Source organism: Haemaphysalis longicornis, unplaced genomic scaffold, assembly GCF_048455015.1.
Source record: "Haemaphysalis longicornis isolate Haplotype H1 unplaced genomic scaffold, Haemaphysalis longicornis Haplotype H1 scaffold_1, whole genome shotgun sequence".
Classification (NCBI taxonomy): Eukaryota; Metazoa; Arthropoda; class Arachnida; order Ixodida; family Ixodidae; genus Haemaphysalis; species Haemaphysalis longicornis.
Window position 1 is genome coordinate 9,909,852 of NW_027526203.1, and position 22,960 is coordinate 9,932,811.

Sequence of the window (22,960 nt, forward strand, 5' to 3'; positions counted from 1 at the left end):
ACTTAGAGGGGTGTGGCATATGGAGTCTGTATCAGAATACCAGTCTCCTTGCATAGATCTTGGCTCCTTGCGTCTTTTTTTCCTCTCCTGCATTTCTCTGCGTGTCGCGGTGATGGCCGTTTGGATGTATCTTCCGTTTCCTGCAATTTGTTCTCCCATTTCTGTGAATTTTTCCTGTGCCTTCTGGAGCTGAGCTTGTGTTTGCTCTCGGAAGGCTCGAAACTCTTGTATTATTTGCTGGTAGATGTCCCCCAGAGAAGAAGGCGGGTGTGGTTGCACTTGCCCATGTTGGTGCGGCTGCGCTTGCAGGGGGGAAGAGTTCATGTTGGTCTCAATCATACCGTGCTGCTGAGTGTTCTTTTTTGTGAGTTCCTCAATGCGTGCTTCCATGACTGCTAAGCGCGCCTTAAGAGTATTGTTCTCTTTTCGGAGTGCCTGCAACTCGTCATTTTGTTGAGTGCGTTGTGCGTGTGTGGGAAGGGGAGGCCAATCTGCACAGCTCACCTTACTCGAAGTCTTTTCCACCCCTGGCAGCAGGCGGCCCGAGGACGTCTGCTTCGTTGCGCTGCTTTGCCTGGCCGGAGGGTGGCTCCATGGTTTGTCGCTCCAGGCGTGACCTTCCCGGTTGGAGCATGTGCTCCTTGCTTTCCGGGCGGATAGCCGGCGGCGGGATGTAGAGCGGCCACGTGATGATGAGCGTCCGCGCGTCGTTGACGTCGATGTGGAAGTCCTCAACCGCACCTGTTGCCTTCCCCTCGATTGGCTTCTTCCTTCGCCATTCTTTTCGCTCTTGTGTTCCCCGTCCGCAATCTTCGATGGCTTGTCTGGGCGGAAGAATTTGAGTGGGCATTCCTTTGCGTAGGTTTGATGGGGTCCCTTGCATAGCGCACATAAGGGAGTACATGGGTGTTCCTCCGTGGGATTAGGCCGCCCACAAATGGCGCAGGCATAACCTTTTGGTTTTGGGCATACATCTGCCCTGTGCCCCGGTTCCCCACAATTGAGGTACGCAGGGCGGGTTTTCCTGTAGAAGTAGCATCTCTTTTCTAGCCATTCGTGTGTCACTGCGTACGGGACCTTGTTCCCGGCGAAGACGATCATGGCGGAATTAGTTTTTTCCAGTCTCCTGGCACCTAAGATGTGGAATCCCGGAGCTTGAATTTCTCTTTCAATCTCGCCGTTGCTAGCCTCGGGACTGACGCCGTGGATAATTCCCCTGCACACGTCGGTCGGTAGCGTGGGGTATGCGGCGACTTGTACTCCTTTCCAGCTAAGCGGATGAGTTGTATTTTCGAGAGTTCGACTGCGTCCTCTTCGTTACAGGTACATGCTACGATTATATTCTGTTGTTCATGTATTCTTATTAGTGGCCCTTCACGCAGTGGTGTGCTTAGGGCTTCCCTAATGCTTCTCACGATTTCCCTTTCAGAGCTTCTGAGGCTTATCGTGGTCTTGGGCTTGATGACAATCTTGTACGCAAAGTTGCGCAGACTGGGCATTCTAGGAGACTTCGGTTTTTCACCCACCTGTGTTTGCACGGGTTCCGTTTGTTTCTTCGATTGGCACGACTTGAGTGCTGCTTGTCGTCGGCGGAGCTGTGTGCTCCATTCCGGGTCTTCCTCGGCGGCGCCATGGTTTTGTGTCGGCGGGCGCTGCTGTGTGGCGTCCACGTAGATATTCCTTCGCCGCCGGGTCGTATCCCCTTGTCAAGGCAATTCCAGAAGGTTCCATCTTGTTCTGGGGCAATCCGAACGTCTGTGGTGGGGTTAGGCCTGGCACTACGCCCGACTGACCCGCCGAACTGGCGTCGCTGTGGTCGTGCTAGGCCTATATAGGCCTAGCTCTACCGCGAAAAGTTCAGAGCCCTATATCGCAAAAGGTTGGGCGCTCACCAGGATAAAAATTATACCCAGCGATTCCTGGCACTTTAAAATGTCCGCTACAGCACTTTTCACGGTGATGCAGGCATTCTTTCGGCGATGAGACTTGCAAAGGCACGGTGCTCACACGAGGTGTGGCCGAACGCTTCCGCGCTTGCAGCGCCCCCCCCCACCTAGAGAAACAGGGTTGCGTCGAGAAGCGCGCAGCCATTGGGTCCGCTCGGCAGTACGTCACGCTTGTAGCAGACGACGGCCAAGCTCCGCCTACTACCGCTCAGCGGGGTCGCTCGGTGGCCGGCCCGCATCGAACGGCTCCTCGCGCCGGCCGTGCTCGCGTCGGCGGAAACGAGCGCAAACGAGCGTTTGAAGGCAAGATAGGGGCTTCCTAACTCAACATGCTCGCTAACGACAATAATTGAAGATTGCCACCGACGACTATAGTGGCTCGCTAGCGGCTCGCTAGCGTTAGCGTTTCGCGGTGAACTCGTCCCACCGAGGTCGGTGAAAAGGCTTAGCATCGCCGCAGTTATCCAGACACTGCTTTCCGAGGCCGCGACGACGACGACCCCCCGCGCAATCTTTCACTGCACTATCACCCCCTCTACCCGCCGCGGTGGCTCAGTGGCTAAGGCGTTGCGCTGTTGAGCACGAGGTCGCGGGTTCGATTCCCGGCCGCGGCGGCCGCTTTTCTGATGGAGGCGAAAAGCAAAAACGCCCGTGTGACCGAGATTTCGGCGCACGTTAAAGATCCCCAGGTGGTCAAAATTAATCCGGAGCCCTCCACTACGGCGCGCCTCATCGCCTGCGTTGCGTCGGCGCGTTAAAACCCTACAATCAATCATCAACTATCACCCCCCTTTCGCGTATTTGCAAACTGATTTTCAGCAATAGTCCCGCACTGGCGGGCGGTGACAAGTTTTAGCTGCTGCGGTGTATGCGGTATCGTGCGTACACCGCACAGTGGGCTGCTTGCCGACCGAGCAGGCAGATGCTTTCCGCGGTCGCGCGTGTAGCGGCCGTTTGTGCCCGCAGAGATTTTCCTTGTTTTTCAGCGTTATTAATACCTTGTAAACGACTACAAACTCAGCGACGCTCGTGTAACGGTTGGCGAGGATAAACATTCGTCCGTGCCACCCGTGCAGGACGAATACGCCGTGCCGCCGGTGCAGGAGCGGTGCGCGCAACCGCGTTTCTCCCAGAGCCGGGAACGCTGACTGGCTACAGCACTTAACGGGGCCCACCAATAGTGCAGCTGTACTGTTGAGAGCTTCGTGCGTCACACGGGTGCGTCACAACCGCTTTGTCGCACGTCACAGCGCGCAAGTGGGGCGGCAATTGGAAGCGGTAGGTGAGCAAGGAAGAAAGAAAGCATCTTTGTTGCGTGTTTGTGCGGCCCCTGCTTTACGCAGAGGTGTAATATTTGGTATACATTGTCGTGAAGGGGTACTCTAGCGATTGCGCGATTGAAATGGCGACCTTCAGAAACCTACTTAGGGCTCCTTTACACTCAGCAACCTAAGACCAATCACCCTGACGTCCAATGTTGGGAAGGTAATGGAAAGGATGGCATTAAAAAGACTCCAACAGTATGTTGAAGATCAAGAGATGCTACATGGTCGGCTTCAGGAGCAACCTCTGCACCCAAGATGCTTTACTTCGCATCTACGAAGATATACACAAAGAACCAAGTAATCTTAGCCATTGACCTGAAGAAGGCGTTTGACCACATTGACCACGACGCTATGCTCAAAGAACTGGGAAACACTAATTGTGGAAGCAGAATGTACAACTATGTAAGAAACTTCTTACACGACAGGCAACTCACCATCGGCATTGGCGACCATCTCACTATTCTCTTCTCCCACCCACAAAAAGGCATACCCCAAGGGTCTGTCCTTTCACCAACACTGTTTAATCTTGTCATGCTGAAGGTCCACACAGAGTTATGCAAGATTCCGGACATAAAAATCTCCCTTTACGCAGGTGATATCACATTTTGGAACAATAAGGGAAGTCCAGGTCATATCCAAGACACCCTGCAATTGGCCCTGAATGCAGTAGGAAGAGCAGCCCACAACATAGGACTAGAATGCTCTGCAGAGAAAACGGAACTCTTAGTAGTGCACAATCCTCGATGGAAGCTCCCACCATACACCTAAGCCACGAAAACCATGACATATACCCCAAGCCCTCCATAAAAATTCTGGGCCTCCACATACAAAGCGGTGAGCCAAATCATACAGCAGTGTGAGCAGACCTTACACTTGATGAGAAGAGTGTCAAACAGAAATAAAGGGCTCAAAGAAGGAGACTTAATCCGCCTCAGGGACGCCCTCATTACCACCCGCATCAGATATCAAGCCCCTTACGTAAACCTCACCAAAACATTAGAAAATCGGCTGGATACACTAATCAGTAAAACAACAAACCTTGCCTTAGGAATTCCCTTCAGCGCCAGCACAACGAAGCTTCTCAGCACAGGGACTCTCCATACCACCGAAGAAATTATAACCACACAGCGTCACAACCAACTAATACGGCTAAACAGCACTCACTCGGGACGAGCTATACTCACAGAACTCGGATACCAACCAAGCCCCACCCAGGTCGCTACAACCCCCATCAAGCAAGACATCCTCAAGCACATACAGGTGGCACCCATCCCACGGCACATGGACAAAGAAAGGAATCCATCTCGACGACAAATTAGAGCGGCATTTTATTCAAAGAAGATTGTCAGAGATCCCCACCAAAAACACATATTCACGGATGCAGCCAAGAGAGGACCTATGTGTGGAATAGCCTATACGATCCCCAAAGAAGACGAATGCTCGATGCACACCAGCTGTACCACTCCGGAAGAAGCTGAAATGCTAGCCATAGCACTCGCAATTGGCCAAACGACGACCCCCACCACACTTACAAATATTTACACGGACTCCAAGAAGGCATGTCACCTGCTTGCAAGCGGAATCACCTTTCCATCTGCACTGCAACTTTTAGCCACAGGAAGAGGACAGGCCAGAATTCACTGGGTACCTGGGCACATGGGATTAGCTGGGAACGAACGAGCCAATCAGCTCGCCCGTGAAGCACTCATCCCGGCTCCCGCTGACCATGTATGTGCCCTGATATCTCCCCCCCAACGTCGTATCAAAATGAGACAGTACCTCCACGAAAGGATGGAGTATCCACCCCCCCCCCCATCCTTTGTTGGACAGAGAAGAACAAATACTACTCAGACAAGCACAAACAAACACACTACAAACTCCGGCATGGTTACACCGCCTAAGGCATGGCACCACCAGCCCACCCCACCAGTGCAGCCACTGCAACGCCACACTTAACCAAGAACATATATTGTGGGAATGCACTAACACCTCAGCACTCAGAACACATCACACCAAGGAGTGGCTGGCTACCGCCTGCAATCACCAAGATCAACGGGACCTGGTGGCCTTCATCCGAAGTGCTACTAGCAGCTGCCTGGACGGAGGCGGCTGACGGATGCCACCCCAACCACTGCGATAATAGACAAAAATAAAGTTTTCTCTCCTTCTCTCTCTCTCTCCATTGACGCCGCTCCCTCGCTGTTTCCCTTTCCCGAGCAGCCGAGTCGGCCTAGCATGTGACCATGCACGGGACCCAGGATACTTTTATAACTTCATGCCGGCGTTGACCGGTTGGAGCTGGCGCGCTCTCATATAGCGGGGTTACGTAGCACAGTGATGTCCAGACCAACTTCGAGTTTACTTTACAGGCCAACTTTGTTTCTTCCTTTAGCGTTGCATGTACTCAAACGCAGCAAACGCTATACTAAAACTCGCTATTAGTTCTGCTGCGCCACCGTTGGAGGAGCCGTTCGTGTCGTTCGCAGCGAAGAGGAGGCCTCCCGCTATACATTCGCTCGCCTAAGCAGAAAGTAGTGGCTGTCACCTTCAAGGACAAAAGGAAGACCCCAATCACGGGCTTTCACAACCATCAAATTGTTGACATACCGTATGCTGCTTTCGAATGGCGCTGCTATTCTTCTGGACTTTCGTTTGTTGAAACTTTCATCAATTCGAACTGAGACCACACCCTTTTGCGGTTCGAATTTCCGATCTTTCACTCATAACAGACATGGTTTGCCTTCGACTAAGGCTTCGAATGAGCCTCTTCGACTAAGGCGAAAAACAGCCCATCGAGACTGCGGGGCGGACGCCACTGACATTTACTTGAAGTGCGAAGAGAGTGAGAGGAAAACAAGAACGATCAAAGGAGACGACACCGGTGCATGTATTCTGCAATAGCAAAAGAACAAGAGGTTGACCGGCATTGGTGAACATGCAGGTGGGAGGGTAGCAGGAAGGACTAGCAGGATGAGTCTTCAATGTTGCACGGGCCGTAAGAGCACTCCCAAGTGCTGACTGCACGTCCGGGCCACGTGAATTCCTCTTCAGGCGATGGAGAGCTCGATGTAGCGGTTGCCCATCTTGCGGAGGTGCTTTTGCTTGAGAGCACGCTCTGCTGCGGCTCGTGTCGGGAAGGTCACGATGGCCTCGCCGTTCGGCCGGCCGTTGGGTTTACGCCGCATGGCGACACAGTCGGCGGTCAGGTACGGGAAGCCACGAAAGAAGGCCAGAATGTCGTGTACCTCGGCTTGGTAGGGCAGGCCACGCAGGAGGACCCTCGAGGCGCCAGCCGTTTTTGGAAAATGGGCTGTTGAAGTGGAGAATGGGCTGTTCAAGGGCCAGTATGCGGCAGGCGGGATGCACGCGGGAGACAGGGAAGGGACCGCACCGGGTGGCCGCACCGCACACGAGTCGGTTTGGTGGACGCTGAAGGGGGAACCCGGCTGGCCGAAGCGAGCCACGGGCACAGCTTCCGTGACCAGCTTGTTCATGTCGTCGACCGAGCACTGGAAGACCTCGATGCATTTCGGCGTCCTTCCCATCATTACGCGGCCGTGAAGGAGCATGGCAGCCAGGAAGGCTGCGTCTTCCGAGTCCAGTTGAACGAAGGCCGCGCCCGCTGGATGGCCCTCAATGGTCTTGATCCTATGGACCCCCTCCAGGGCGACCGAATACCGGAAATCGCCCATAAAATCAAGGACTGCATTCAACCGGCACTCGAAAGGCAATCCTCGCAAGAGCAGGCAGTTCTTGCGGGAAGACCGTTGCGGTAAGCGGGGCAACATTTGGACCAAAGGCTGAGCAAACGGCGCTCTGAACGAGATCGGCTCCATGGCGGTGTTGCACGTAGGCGGCTTCGTTCCGTCGCGCGCTGAAGCGCCCGAGTACCTCTGTTGGTGACGATGAAGATTCGTCATAATGGCGCATACCCACCAAGGAGCCTTGCCCAAGACGAACGGTGTTTATGCAGTGAATTTAATTAGCCGTGACGAAAATACCGGAGCAGAAGTGAAATAAAAAGGAGATATGAAAGAAAAAATAACATTCCTCGGGGAACTTAAGCCTTCCAACGTTCTTTGAAGGCGAAGAAGAATGTGAGAAAACATTTGTGGGGTGGCTTCGTAGTCCGGTAGTAAATGGGTGATCCTGGCGCTGGCTACTTCTTTAACCAAGAATGTCTGGATGTTGGGGCGTGCGCTGGATGACACGCTTTCCCAAAGCTCCCGGGAAGGGTTGGGGATGGGGGGAAGGACAGAGCTTCGGGCGGACTCCCAGACGATGTTTTAGAGCGTGCGTAAAATGCGGCATTGCGGCTCTGCGGAGCGTTGTGTAGGAAAGAGATAACTTAGTCGTACTGTGTTTAGGAACGTGCTAGTTTGAATTCGTAGTGAGTTCTCTTACATTTTAGACAAACTAGGTTGGTGAGTGGGAAAGCTATAGGTCCTCCTACCTAGTATTTAATATGGTGTTCTTTGCTGAAAGCGGGGCGATATTTATCAAAAGCTTCACTAAGTTCTACATCCTACTTTTGCTTCGCTGTCGTCTCTTTGTCTTTAACGAAAATTACTTAAGCCGGCTTCTTTTCTGCTTCACCGGATTTGCGCCTCTTTCTTCGCTTCCGTCTCTTCGTCTCCTAGCGCTAACTACGTCAGCGAGCAGACTGGTACAGCCGCAGCTTCTCCAGAATCAGTGTGCTTCCCGGCTGATGGGCACCTGCTCTACTCACGCGCCACGCCCTTAATGTCTCACGCGGCACCCATTATATTCTTCAACTTTTACGCTTCGAATTCATATATGGTTTGTGAATTTTGTGAAGCAGGCACATTAGCCCCTAGCCCCACAAAGCTCCCGTTTCTGCCCAGTCTTTCAAGTGGGCATGACTCCGCATGAGACACGAAGAAATGAATGAATAAAATCTTTATTCAATAACAGGTCCTGCTGTTAGGGCACTCGGCCGGTGGAGGGGATCCTCACTCTGGATGGCTGCGCGGGCCGTATTCACCAGGTCAAGCTCGATTCCAGAGTCCTGGCTGGCCAACCGCGCCGTCCGTTTTTGAAAGGGGGGATTGGAGTTTGGTTGTAGACCTGATGTTTTCTGGCACTCCCATACAGGGATTTATACACCCCCGCCCCCAAACACCCCCCAAAAAGATTCCACAACCACGACCACCCTGCCTAGGGACTTACACCCCTTCTCGAACATCCCAACCCCCCCCCCCCCCTCCCCCCAGGAGAATTTCGACAGTCCCCCAAAATCGAAATTCTGAATAAATCCCTGCTCCAATATCTGACGGTATATATAGGGTACCGATTGCTGGGCAGTAGTTACAAGTGGCTTGATATCCGGTCGGGGTATGGAGGAGGCAGGAACGGTGCGGATAGGTGTTGGTTGGAAGTCTCTTGAAGGTGGTATCATCTCTTGGGAGTTGCGGGTGTGGATGGGGGAACATTTACCGTTGGTGCTAGTAGTGGACCAAGGTAACAATGTAGCGCATGAGAGGCTGTTGATTAGATGCCAGGGGTGACGATCCTCCCGAGAGAGAAACGGCCCGGTGTATATAAGTGCGGGTAGCGGCGTGATCCGCCCCGTTTCCCTCGAGGGATTCGTGACTAGGAATTGTTACTAATCAGCCCGCTGCAGTGCTTTGTGCAACACTCGTCCACTACGTGCCAAGCCTCCACTACGTGCTTCTTTCAAGCAGGCCTCCATGTCGGTGACTCACGCTTGCAGACACTGGCGCCTCGCTATAGGCCTCCTGCGCTGGAGTTTCGGCGACATGCACCGCCCCTAGCGGCCGACGCCTCTGGGTTATACAAAAGCAGACGACCCTCGCCGCCCTCCATGTGTTTTCAATTACAAGCCAGAGTGAAAGTTGGTTGTGGCGCTTTGTGGCGTGTTTAAATGACTGCATACTGTATGAAATACCCCTTAAAGTAGTTGCAGAGGCTAAACAAAATAATATCCGCTAAAAGAAGCCGATTTGTCGGCTTTCTTTTGAGCGAGCTGTCGCGGTGGTCGCGGCGTGGGACAGTATCGCCAGGTCGGGTGGTTTAACTGTTTGACGAAAGTTACAGTTTTTTTCTTCTTGCGTGCGGTCGACAAAGGAAAGTTCACGAGTACCATAAACACGGAATGCTGCTCATCCTATATCCTGAGGTAACTGCAAAACGTTGCTTCAGCGGGAGCATGCAAGCGAACGCAAGAATTGCGCAGCCGACTCAGCTGACACTGCTGGCCTGGCACCGCCTTTGAAACGAGTGGAAATTTTGTTTCGTATTTTCGCAAACTAAAGGATTCTTGCGTAACGTTTTACGCCGCACGATTAACGAACGGCAGGGTACATGTATACTAGCGAGTAGGTGGGGCAATACGCCAAATAAACAAATTAAGCGCTATTAAAAGACGCAAAACATGCACCAAATCACACGCCCGCTGCCTGCAGAGATGTGTACTTCTATAACATCACATAACACAGCCGCATACACGGGCGGGGCCCCGAATATTTACACACGATCATCACTGACTGTGTTGGTTTTCTAATGCAGGGGTCGTCGAATCTGAACGCCGACACGGCAGTTTTGACTTCAAATGGAGTTAGACAGTGAGACAAGAACAGAGAATTGGCGTCCTCCAGTTGAATTGCCCCCCCCCCCCCCCCCCACCCCATCTTCAGACTTCGCCAAATTATTGTCAAATATTATTAGAAATTCGCTGAATTTTTTCTCTTTGCATTCAAAGCCCCCCTCCTCCCCCCCCTCCGGATTTGCCGTCCAGCCCTCCGCCGTGTCGGCTGCATGGAACTCGGCCGTTACTGACCCTCATTTAGGCTATTAAGTGCGAACTGGGAATGTATGTTGCAAGAGCGTAATTAAGTAAAGTTAGAGCAAACAAGGAAAGCGAGCGGCCTCTTAGTTCGCCCGACCACTTTGTTTTACGGTCACTAATTTCGGAATCGCAAAACAGCTTTCACGCTTCGGTCGCGGCATTTTGTCACTGAGACACGCAACAAAACGGCAAGCTAACGCTGCACCATGTATTCGTAACGGCGACGCAAACGAGCACTGTTTAATGAAAGTGCACGCATAGTGTGCAGGTACGCAAAAGAGCGGCGCACCGCAGCAGGCGATCCTGCGGTCCGCCGGACTCGCTGGCTTTTTAAAGCGCGATCATCGCCGATTGCGTCACTCTTCTCTTTTGATTGGCTGTTTTTGAGAAGTCTTTGTCACCTAGAGTATTAGTTTAACCTAGAAATTTCACTTAAAATTTCACTTCGTACGACCGTCGATCGGTGAACCTGCGAGTAGCAGACGCCATCACGGTCCCGGCACTTTCGTCATCGCTGTAAACGTGTTTAGCGCCGCAAAGCTTTTTCCCCTAATGCCAAGTTGATCGCTGAAATAGATCGGACTCGTCGGGGATGAGCTGGTGACCACGTCGCAAAATAATCGGGAGCGTCGAGCTCATTTTGCTTCTGTCAACACGGGATCCTATGGGACCCACGCAGCTTTGTACTACCCGGAAGTACTGCCCGGAAGCCGCTTGCGCAGCGCCCCCTGGGCAGCGCAGGAGGCCTATCGGCGTGATGAAACTTCGGTGGCGGCCGACGCAACACGCAGAGACTTGTCCGAAGGACGCGGAAGCCGCTGCGGAGACCTCCTCTCTCCCATCTCTCGGACTCAGAGTGCGCCGCTACTACCGACCGCTTACGAACACTGGAAAGAGGGTTTTGTGTGTCTGTGCCGTTCGTGTCGTGTGCAGAATCTAGAGGAAACGCTTGTTTCGACCATTGGCGCTTTGATTATAAATAAGACCCCTCCAAGCGCTGTAGTTCATTCCTGTTTGAGCAGTGAACCAATACTGTCACTCTGCTCGAGTCCTGTACTGTAACCTCGCCCGTCGGGGCATTGTTCTTTGGCTTCAGCTCATCTCTCGCCATGCAGTAAACGAGTTAAGTATGCCTACGGCTTATGGTCTTCTTCGAGGCAGCAACATTGGCTGGCCGCTCGCTTCACCACGATACCACACGCATGTCGGGGGTGACGGAGCTCGGTTCGGGTACACCTTCCCGTATGCAGCAACGGGTTGTCAGCGGTGGGAGGACAACGTCGCAACAACTGGTTGGCAGCGGTCGGGCAGCAACTTCGTAACACCTGGAGCCAGCAGTGCGAGATCCAACACCATGGACGACAAGGCGCCTTCGGACTTCGCAGAATTCACGGCGGTCAATGGTGGTGCGGGACTTTTCTTCACTGAGTTTTACCAGGCTTCTGAGGATGGCTGGTAGAGCGTGTGTTTTTATCGCGTGCGTTATTCGCGCAAAACATTTTTGGAGCAGTGGGAAAGCAGTACTCTAGACCAGCCATGAATTGGAAGGCTTTGAAAACACCGCAGTTGTTGGAGCTTGCAAAAGAGTTGCACTTGGATGTTTCGGACACGCTGAGAAAACCAGAGCTGATGCAGGCTATACTCGCTGTTGGGGTTGACAATGACGAGCTGTCTGAGTGCATAGAGCTGATGAATGGCAGGGAGACGCTAAACGTCATGCTGCAGAGGCTGAGCGTCAGCGTGAGGAACACGAGGGGAAAAAGCGAGAACGGGAGCGACAGCATGAGATGGAAATAAAGCGGGTAGAGATCGAGGCATGTCGGTCTAGGCGTGAGGGTGACAGCACCGCGCCAAGCGTGCAGTCTGCGGCGACTGAGCGACCTACGTTGCGAATGAGTGACCTAATGCGACCCTAGAAGGTAGGAGAAGACATCGGTTTTTTTTTTTGTCAATTTCAAGCTTACGTGCGAGAGGGCCCAGTGTAGCCCAGACTCATGCATGGCCGCAAAATCTGCTTACGCTTTTGCCAGGTGAGGCACGTGATGGCCCGCTTGCCAAAGGAGGAGGCGGAGGACTACGAGAAAGTCAAGTCGAGCCTCGAGTAAGCACAGGCTGTCGGCGGAGACATTTCGCCAGAAATTCCGTGAAGCCGAAAGAGCTAAGGACGAGTCGTACTCGCAGTTCGCCTATAAGCTGAGGGCTAACATGGAAGAGTGGCTCAAAGAGGCAAAGGCTTTCAGGGAGCACGACAAGGTAGTTGAGAGCTTCGGCCGAGCAGTTTTACCGCCGACCAACGAAGAACCTGAGACTTTGGGTGCAAGATAGGCCAGGGGTAAATACTGTGGATCATGCAGCTCAGCTAGCCGACGAGTTCATCGCACGTCGAGGTGCGCAGGGGTCGAAAGACGACCAAAAAGAGTTCAGAGCGAGGCCTGATACGTCAGGGCCTAAAGGCAGAGCTCTCCAGGAAGACGGTGGAGCAAGGGAAGTCGTTTTCGTGGATAGGGAAACTGGCCGCGAAAACAAAAAGAGCGCAGTCGCCGAGGAGCAGCGCCGAAAAAAAGCTCTTGAAGCGCACAAACAGGCTGCGTGTTACAACTGCGGCGAGACGGGGCATTTCGCTGCGAGTTGCAAGAAGGGCAAACTCGTCTTTCCCGTGCTAGATCAGAGTGAGGACATCGGGCAGTTTCTGGAGCCGTACGTACGTGAGCTCCTGGTCAACGGTAAACCGTGCCGAGCTCTTCGCGACTCCGCGGCGACGGCATACATGATCCACCCTTTGTACGTTGAACCGGATCAGCTGACGGGACAGAGTGTTTGGGTGAAGCAGGTTGTAGCAGCATGGTACGTGCGCCTGCCGATTGCTAAAGACCGCATCGGAGGTCCGTTTGGTGAACTTGTCACGCAGGCAGCGGGATCCCCACAGCGGCTTCCAGAATACAGGTACCTATTCTCGAACAGGTCTGATCAGCTGTAACGCGAACAGGGTCAGTTTCTCGAAGCGCTTCCGCGCAAACTATCAGCTGAGCCAGCTGATCTCGCTGCGAAGGGCTCAAGTAAGAATAGAGTCGCCACGTCTGAGAGGAACGGCACAGAACAGGGAGGATTTGGAACGGCGAGGCTCAGAGAGATAGCAAAGATGGGGTACTTGCGGAGGCTCACGACAGAGGGCAGCGCAAGTCCACTGTGTGTAGAGTTCCTCCCGCAGAGTTGCGCGACCGTCCGCCAGCTTGTTATCCGGATTGCTGCGGGAAAGCCACCCGTCGCGCGTGTAGGAGCCGCGCCGCCGCGCTTCCGACGGCGGCCGACGCGCGGTGGGCGTGCTTCGGCCAGCGGCGCCTTACTAAGGTGGCCTTAGCCTTACGGCGGCTACGCTGGATTCCTGCTATGTCGCTCACGCTGCTGCTGCTGCTGTTCCTGGGCGGAGCACGGTGCCGCTCGCGTCGGCGGCTGCGGCGCAGCCGTAGAGGGTGCTCCTCTGCGCGGCGTGGATAACCAGAGTGACGTCATCACGGTGGCGCGTGGAAAAAGGTCGCGCAACTCTTAGCTCCCTGCGGGAGCTATATAGAGGAACTCTAACTGTGTGTGAGGCCCCTACCCCTACTGTGAGCAGAGATGTGTCAGCGTCGTGTTCGGAGTGCTCAGGTTCACGGGTGGCCTTGAAATCGGCTGCCGACCCGAAAACGCGCTGTTCGCAAGGTAACGACGTTCCGCGGGAAAGCCTAAGCCGTGACGTTAGCGAAAAGAGGCAAAAGGAGTCCGTTGAAACGAATGGTGTTTCTCCGGACGCGAGTTCAGAACCGAGCAACGCTGGGGCAGAGCCTGTAGATGCCTGACTCTCTCAATTTCATTGCTTTAGGTGCGGAGCACCTTAGGACCTCACAATGTCCGTCCGCGTCCGTGCTCATTGCATTTACAATCACAAAAAATCACACCGGCACCGGCACTGGCATTGGCAGGATTCGAGCCTGCGTCTGGTAGACCAGGCAGAGTTAGTGTCGATCGTCTTACCCACTCGGCTACGACCGTGAGTTAGCTTTTTTTCTTTATTGCCAGTCTTCCGCATAACGCAAGTCATTCAACACACCCCGTACAACAGGCACACACAAAAACAGCCAGTCGTGACTCCGACTTGGCTTTGTCATTGGTTCATTACTTAATACCAGTCAGTGTTTCACCTAAATCCAACCACTCAGGAGCTGGCTGTAGCGTTCTTTGCCCCTCAACAAATTGTACAACGCTTTCCCGCAGTAACTGTTGTTGCGACCGAGTGGGGGCACCCGATCCGAGCTCCGTGGCCTCCGACATACGAGTGGTAGCGTGTATGATGCGAGCGGCCAGCCGCTGTTGCAGCCGTGAAGAAGTCCAGAAGCCGTAGGCTAACGTAACTGTTTACTTCATAGCGAGAGGTGAGCCGAAGCCAAAGAACAATGCCCCGACGGGCGAGGTTACAATAAAGGACTCGAGCAGAGCGACAGCATCGATTCGCTGCTCAAACAGGAATGGTTTACAACGCTTGCGAGGGTCTATTTATACCCAAAAGCGGTAACGGTCAAAACGCAACAAGCTGCAACACGCCACGAATGTCCCAGACACACACAACGCTCTTTCCAGTGTCCGTTAGTCGTCGGTAGCCTCCGCGCACGTTGAGTCCGAGAGAGGGGAGAGAGGAGGACTCCGTTGCGATCGACGGGGCCTCTGTGCCCTTGAAGAGCGTGGAGACGAGCCTCGCCGGAAGCCGCCGAAGTTTTGAAATGCGCCCAAAGCGAAGCGTCTGACGCGGCTTGTCGCAACTTGTCACCGACATGGTGGCGCCTGACGGCAGAAAGGCGCACGAGGTGGCTTCGGGAAAGTACGGCGGCGCTGGCCGATTCGTAACAGCTTCTCCGCCGGGGGTCCGTGATCCCGATGGATAAGGGTCTTCAACCGTTGTCCGGAGGGATGCTGTCGAAGTGAAGTGTTCGGCAGACGCTCGACTCCAGGCCTGGGCTGTACGACACTGTGCTGGAGCTTCACCGGGCCGGTCACGGGAGGCTCCCCAAGAACGTCTCTGGCTTGGTTAGGCAAGCAACAGAACAACACAGGAAGACACAACCGCATCACCGGCAAGTGCGAAGACAAATCCACACTGAAGATCCACCAGGCTTTTAGTTGCGAAAAAATACGCAAATAACTAACTACTCTAGTTATATTTTGGCCCAGCAGTACTTTAGACACGTGCACAAACCTGAAAGGTGACATTTCGTGTGATTGGAAAATGTCCCACACAAAAAGAAATGCAATCGTAGAGGGCGAAACCTGCGTCAGGAAAAACAATGAACTTGAGAAAGTCAGGCGTCTACAGGCCACTTCTCGCGCTGAGAACTGCAATTGGAGCTCTCGTCATTGCCTTGAGCTTTTCCCCTTTTGTACCGCACTTTAGGTGCACGCGTTCTCTGAACGCTGCTGCGACCGCGTGAAATGACACCGGTCGTCTTGTTCCACAAAGGTCGAGCGCGCGGAGGAGCGAGCGAGATTTTCCAGCGTTCGAACGTAAGGCGCGCACTCTTTCCTGGAGGCGGCGTACAGCGCTCTGTAGCGCGGAACAGGGAACAGACTATCGCACACATCCTTGTTCATTTTTTCCGCGACACTGTACTCAGGTACTGCATAGAAAAACGAGTTGATAGAAACCTTACCGACATTACAACCTCTTTAAAATAACCCACAATCCGCCCCTGCATTTGCCCACTTGACACAACAAATTCCCGTAACGCGTGGGACAGCCGCACTAGACAAACTGTCCGCAAGAAGGGGTCGCTCGTATCTCGCAGATATAGAAATCTCCTCACTAACTGGCGGAAAAATAGATGGGTCAGTCCAAGACCCCCCTCCTTGACCCGCCGAAACAGGTTATCCCTGCTACACATTTAACAAGTGGAAGACCATATAAACACCACGAATGCTCGGTGCATTCTTTGCACATTCACACGTGAGCAATGTAACACTTGCATAACATACCACAGCTTGGCAACAAAAAATAAACTGATTACGGCCGCTTTCGCAAACATTGACAGAAAGGCCCCCTTCCACTTACTTTTCCACCTTTTCCCGTATGTCCCGATTCTGGCCGCGCCAGGACGGTTCGCTGTCCCTGTAGCATTCAAGCGGCGTGCCAAGGTACTTAACAGGGCTGGTTTCCCAACTCAAGTTGGCGAAGTAGTCTGGTGTCGATGGCCAGTCCCCGTGCCAGAAACCCAGGCACTTCCCCCAGTTTACCCCGCTGCCCGTAATTACCCGAAACGTTTAACACTGTCTACTGCAGTTCTAACACTTTCCTTTGTGGTACAAAAAACAGCAATGTCATCAGCATATGCGAGAAGTTTACTTCCGCCTCACACAGCCGAAACCCGTGAATGTGTTCGTTTTCGATTATCTTTAAACACAAAGTTTCAATATACAGACAAAATAAAAGTGGGCTTAGAGGGAAGCCCTGGCGTACCGGCCGTTCCACGCTAATGGGGGCCCCAAAAGTCTTGTTTACGATTAATCTCGTGGTACACTTCCGGTACGCCAGAGCCACACCCTGTTTTATGACTGTCCCTACATTCACATAGTCCAAAATAAGTAACAACAATTCATGGGAGACACAATCAAAAGCTTTCTCAAGGTCGAGCTGGAGAACAGCCACACCAGCTTCGGCAGCGTCATAGCATTCTAGAACACACCTTGCCTTATGCGTGTTGGTGAAAATCGTCCGCCCTTTAATGCCACACGTCTGATGTGTTCCTACCACTTGAGTCACGATTGTTTCCATTCTCTGGGTTAACACCTGCATAAAAATCTTATAATCTACATTCGTCAAAGTGATTGGGCGTGTTACCTGTTTAAGCTTATCTGTGTTGTCTGTTTTAGGTATTAGTATCGTGTGTGCTTGTGCGTATGACAGGGGCAAAGCCTTGCGTTCCAGAGCCTCGTTAAAAAGTACGGACAAGAGTGGCGCAAGCTCGGCTTTAAACGCCTTGTAAAAAGCCACGCTTAGCCCATCAGGTCCTGGCGACTTTCCCGGATTTAGGTCTTCTGCGGATGTTATGGGCTGCTCAACCGTTCTCTACTGCCTTCATCGATTCTCGGCATTGCGCAGAGGAACTCGGTTTTAAAAGCCCCTAAATCAACCGTGCGAAATGCAAACGATCCTTTGTAGTAGTTGAAAAATGTCCGCACGATTTCATGCTTATCGTCCGTTACGCTTCCCTCAAACTCTATCTCTCTTATCTCGTTACGTCGCGCGTTCGCCCACTCTAAACCCATCGCACGCTTAGTAGGCGTCTCTCCGGACGCTAACTGGTCTACTCTCGCGCGCACGAGAGCTCCCCGATAGCGTTCGTCATCCAGAACTTCAAGTTTCTGTTTAATTCTTGCAATACCTTCTCTGAACACCCCAGGCGCTTTGCACTCTTCGCGGGTTAGTTTCTCTAGGTTAGCGTTTTTTCAATAATTTTTTGTTCGTATTTAATGACAGTGGATGACCCTCAGTTTCACGTCCTATTTACACTCCACCCACTGTTCGCAGATTTCACCCCCCTCTATTTCCAATATTTTATTATTCACTGTTTCCACAAAAGAGCAACTTGTCGTTTAACTTCCATAGCTCCCACTTAAAGAGGTTGGTCCGTTTTTAAAGCAAAGCTTTTTACCTCTACCCCCCAAGGGTTCTCTCGCGACCGTTGGTGTCAACAGAAAACACGCACGAGCAAATAAAAGAATTTACTGGCACCACCAGGAATCGAACCAGGCACTAACAGAGTAACGAAGCAAGAGCCCGTAGTCTTACCGATTTAGCTACGAGCCCACGGGGAAACGTGAAAGACAACTGGTGCACTCACCAAGCCCATCTACTGGTTTAACCCCTGAATTCTCGCTGAATGCCACGCGATAGCGATTAAAGGAAGCCCACACCAACCCTTGGCATCTCACTATGCCAATGTGCTAAAGCCTTTGGCTTCCAATGTTCACGTAAAAAATCTCAGCTCCTTGTAGTCCGCCCTCACGCCAAACGACACCTCAAGGAACACATTCAAATGCTCCTTGATGGCCAGGTCATCACTCCAAGCCCCAGCATCAAGATCCGAGGCCTACATCTACAGGCAAGGACCAAGAGTGACGTATCCTTGCCGCGCCTCAAACACAGCATCAATAAAATCATACACATGATCAGGTGAGTTGCAAGCAAAAAGCGAGGCCCAAGGAAACGGATACCTTTCGATTAGTTCAAGCTTTTGTCCTCTCGAGAATTACTTACGTCAACCCCGTGTCTTCTTCTCGGCAAGGAGGTCTTAAATATGCTTTATATAATGATTAGAAAGATGGTTGAGCAAGCTATTGGTTTTCCCATGCGTGCGTCCACAGAGAGGCTGCTTAGCACAGGGCTCCACAACACGGTGGAAGAGCTGATAGAGGGCCATCTGTCTATCCAGAAGCTCCGAATGAGCAGAACTGCGGCGGGTCGCCGCATCCTTCATCAGATTGGCTGGGCAGCACAGAATGTCACTCCGCTTGATGTACTCCTGGACTTTTGGCGACCAGAACTAAAGATTCTCCTTTTGCTTAAAAATATGAACCCCTCACACGACAGGGGCAGCCGACAGGCACGGGCTCAAGCGCTCAACACCACCATCGGTGGGGATCATTCAGTTATCTACACAGACGCCTCCCAACATTGAGGGCAGCAGTACGCCATCATCGTGGCTACCTCCAGAACCAACCTCCTTGCTTGTGACTCACTCAAGCCCAAAGACATGACGGCAGCAGAAGAGGCAGCCATCAGCTTGGCCCTCACTCAACCAGGGGTTCGTAGGGTAGTCACCGATTCCCGACAAGCCTGCCGAAAGCACCAGTCGGGTTTGGAGTCCGGACCTACGCTGCGTGTAATGAAAAACCATTCCCCAAATGGTTCCATTCAGCTCATTCAGCTCATGGAGGGCGACGAATACGCCCACCAAACTAAGCCTGCACATTTATACCCGTGCTATGGAGCTGCACGAGGACAGTCACCCGCTTGTCTCGTTCAGGGACATAACCCAGCCTTATCGCCTTCTGAGACAGACCCTACCTTCGCCTTACCATGACCTTTCCATAGAACAACAAACTACCCTACGGCTCATAAAATCCGGCTCCTTCCGACACCCGACGCATCTTCACTTAATGCACCAGAATCGCTACGACGCTGAATGTAAATTTTGCTCGGAAGTAGAAATACTCTGCCACATAATCGGGGTGTGCGACTTTGGCCCTGAGCACCCTCCTCTCTTTCCACCAGCTAACGAACAAGAGCAGTGGGAGATGCTGCTGTCCATCCCCTCTCTGCAAACCCAGCTTCAGCTGGTGGGCAGAGCAGAGGAGACGCGGACTAAATGTGGGCTACAGTGAAGAAGAAACCACTCCCCTGCGCCGCACTGTCGCGGAAGCTACCGTGAGTCACGGCCCAGAGCCCTAGACGGAGCGATACGTGTTTCTTTATTGGCTGTCTTCGAACGACTCCCGATGATGATCCTGGCGCGTGCTCACGCCCGCTTTGTCCTTCTTTTAAATGCAGAGCATTTCAGTAACTCACGATGTCACCCGCGTTGGCGTCCGTAGTCCGCGTCCGCATCGCTCCCCCTACACTATATAAAAAAATAATACTTGCCGGCGCCAGGTTTCGATCCTACGACCCTGCGGGCGGAACGCAAGGTGCACGGTACTCTACCAACTGAGCCACAAAGCCGACACAGAACGGTAGGTTACGAACGTGCCTTATATCCTTGACTCATTCTACCATCGGCCAGAGGTGCGCCCTCTCCCCCGCGCCCTCCTCGCCTTCTCTCCGCTCGCTACGCCCTCTCTCGCCGCGTTCGGTTCGGGCGCACAACAGGTGGGGACGTGCGCAACACCCTCTCTCGCCGCGTTAGGTTCGCGCGCAAGAACAGGTGGGGCGCTCGCATCGCGCTATCTCGCCGCGGTCGGTTCGCGCTTAAACCACATATGTCGTTCGCGCGCGCTGCGGTCGCTAACATCTGTGGCGTGATCGTGACGTCAGCATCACGCGTTCGCGTGGTGGCGATTTCGGCGCTATAACACTCTCTCGCGAGAGGCATTGGATTGGATTCGATTGGATTGGCTTGGATTGGCTTGGATTTGGATTGGATTGGATTAAAGTGGATTGTGTTGCGTCATAGCCGCGCCACGTTGCGTCATAGCCGCTCCACGTTGCGTCATAGCCGCGGCAGGGGGTTCACGGCACGTTTCACCATCGACTTCATCGACAATGTCTACGCTGGAAGACAACAATTACAACAACAACAACCAATACGTAATCCATACGACTTGCAGGCGCACCCCCCCCCCCCCCGCAGAAATGCTCTGCATTTGATCGTGCCCCTCGCGAGGGGGATGTTTTTTACTTACCCCTTCCAACTCGTCCACAGTCACCCCTTAAATCCATTACCTTCTCACCCCAACTCCACCCCCATCCGCTTCACTTTTTCTACATCCTCCCGGGGGGCGAAGATGATTAGGCGGCTGATTCTAACAGGTAAAATTTTTCCACTGGACGGTTCATCACGTGACCCGTTGCTGTCCGCACCGAGCACGCTCTAGCGACGGCGTCGACGCCGTGGTGCAGCATTGTCACTCGTCCTAGTTTCCACTGCATTGGCGGAGCGTTGTCGTCATGCGCTATTACGACGTCGCCCACCTTCAGCTGCGGTGAAGTAGCCTAGGGACAGCTGTGAGCGGAACGCAGTAACAGCAAGTATGCGTTCCTCCATCTGCGCCACAACTCAGCCGTCAGCCTTTGATGGTAGCGTGCTCGTCGCCGTAGGTCAGCTGGGGTTGACGACGTCTCGGTCATCGCTAACTCTTGGGGCATGCAGAGCGCACGCCTACCTGTCAGGAAGTGGGAAGGCGTAAGTGGCACTCCTTCATCGGGGTGGTCTTCGACGTAGGTTAGAGATCGGCTATTAATAACAGCTTCCACTTCACAAAGGGTGGTAGACAGAGCTTCGGCAGTAAGGCTACTGCGCCCAAGGTAACGCTTGAGAACGTCCTTGGTGGAGCGAATGAGACGCTCACACCAGCCACCCCACCAAGGGGCTCGCTCAACGATGAATTTCCAGTGCACATCGAGCCCAGTCGCATATTCTTGAAGGGCTGACGCAGCGGCCTTAAAGGGGCACTGACACAAAATTTTGAAGGCGAGATAACTTCGGAGATAGATTGGTGGGAACACATATACATCATCTGCAAAATATCAGCGGCGAATACAGCCTAGAACATATTTAAAATCAATTTTAAAGTGTGCGAAACGCAACCGAGTAGCCAGCAGAGGACCACGCGCAATCGACATCCCGAGGATATGGTGTAAATAAACAACATCTAAACACGTCACGAGTTTGTGTTTGCCGCTTCCGCACTGCCGGCGTTTTTCGCCGGCTCACCCGGCTCGCAGCTCCAATCGGAGGGCCGGAGGGCGGAGCTTCTGCTCTCGAGAACGAACGACCCGATCGTTGGCGGCGGAGGCGCCGTGATTTCGTCAGCTCATCGGGCAGCTGGCCGCGACCAAAGTTCTACAGCGATTCCAGGCACTCTGTTTCTATTACTGTCTATTACCATGGGATGCGAAAACGCGCCGGAGGCACGAAAAGCCCACTGAGCTAGCCGCACGGTCGCTGTGCAGGCGGCGGCCACGGCCGCGAAGTGGCCCAGGCCGGGGCGCAGGTAGCTCGAGTGATAGCTTGTTACCGCTGCACGAAATTGTCCCCAAGTTCCGACCATGGTGGCTTACATGAGAAATGAGTTAATGATGCGATGGCGGGTTGCATTAAAAATTGTCATCTGCACCACTTACGAGAGCGGCACTCGAATATCCGCCGCAGTGCTAAGCCGAACACATCTGTAGGCGGACCTGTAGGCAGACCGGCCGGCTGCTCCCAGCGCGCGTCTTGCCACCCACCGTCTCGAGCGTCGCGCGTCGTTCTTTAGCCGCGGTAGCATTTGCACTCGCAGCGCCTGCGTCACATCCACGGTCGCTTTTTAATTAAGCGCCTCACGAGATCAGTACGTGGGGGCATTCGCAGAAACTGCCGTCGATGCGGATTCGACAGTGCTACGGCGGCTCTCCTGTGATATCCCTCCGACGGTCCCGTGGTCATCTTTGTTCACACAAAATCCACAAAATCCATCGTTTCGCGGCACTCGCTGAAACCGAAACTGCGACTGGCCGCATTGAAAATGCCTCTAATTAAACAACCGTCGCACGCTGAAGCAAATGAGGTTTCTACAGGTTATAAGTAGGTCACTAGCTACTTATCGCAACAAAAAAAACAAGATGCAAAATTTTTGTGTCAGTGCCCCTTTAAATGCTCGAGCGCAACTATGAAACGACTGAGCGTTGTCAGAGTAAACAGAGTTCGGTATGCCGCGTCTTGACACGAACCGACGGAAAGCCAGTAGCGTGGTAGCCGCTGTCATATCCGACGTCAGCTCCAAATGTATAGCGCGAGTGACAGCAGATGAAAATAATAAAATGTAAGCTTTTACCGGAGGAGCTTTTCCACGCACGTAGAGTGGTCCACAGAAGTCCAGGCCGACCACAGAGAACGGGTGTGCTGCCGTGATTCTGTCGCTTGGCAATGGAGCAAACGGTGCAGTTTGGGCAGTCAGCCTCCGGCATCTGCACGTCAGACATTGGGCCAGCACCCTTTTGACGGTTTGGCGTCCCTTCACAATCCAGAACCGTTTTCTTGTCTCCATGAGTGTGGCTTCGACTCCACCGTGAAGAGTGTGGTGATGGGCCGCCAAAACAATGAGGTACGTAAACTTGTGCCGCGCAGGTAGCAAAA

General features: G+C 53.2%; 1 protein-coding gene across 1 annotated transcript; it reads right to left on the minus strand.

Annotated features, from left to right (window-relative positions):
- Positions 1 to 6,318: 6,318 nt before the first annotated feature.
- Positions 6,319 to 7,059, minus strand: LOC144144485 (epithelial splicing regulatory protein 2-like). Its single transcript, XM_077676278.1, has one exon. It carries the CDS (start codon positions 7,057 to 7,059, stop codon positions 6,319 to 6,321), a length of 741 nt encoding a protein of 246 aa, XP_077532404.1.
- Between the last annotated feature and the right edge of the window lie 15,901 nt (positions 7,060 to 22,960).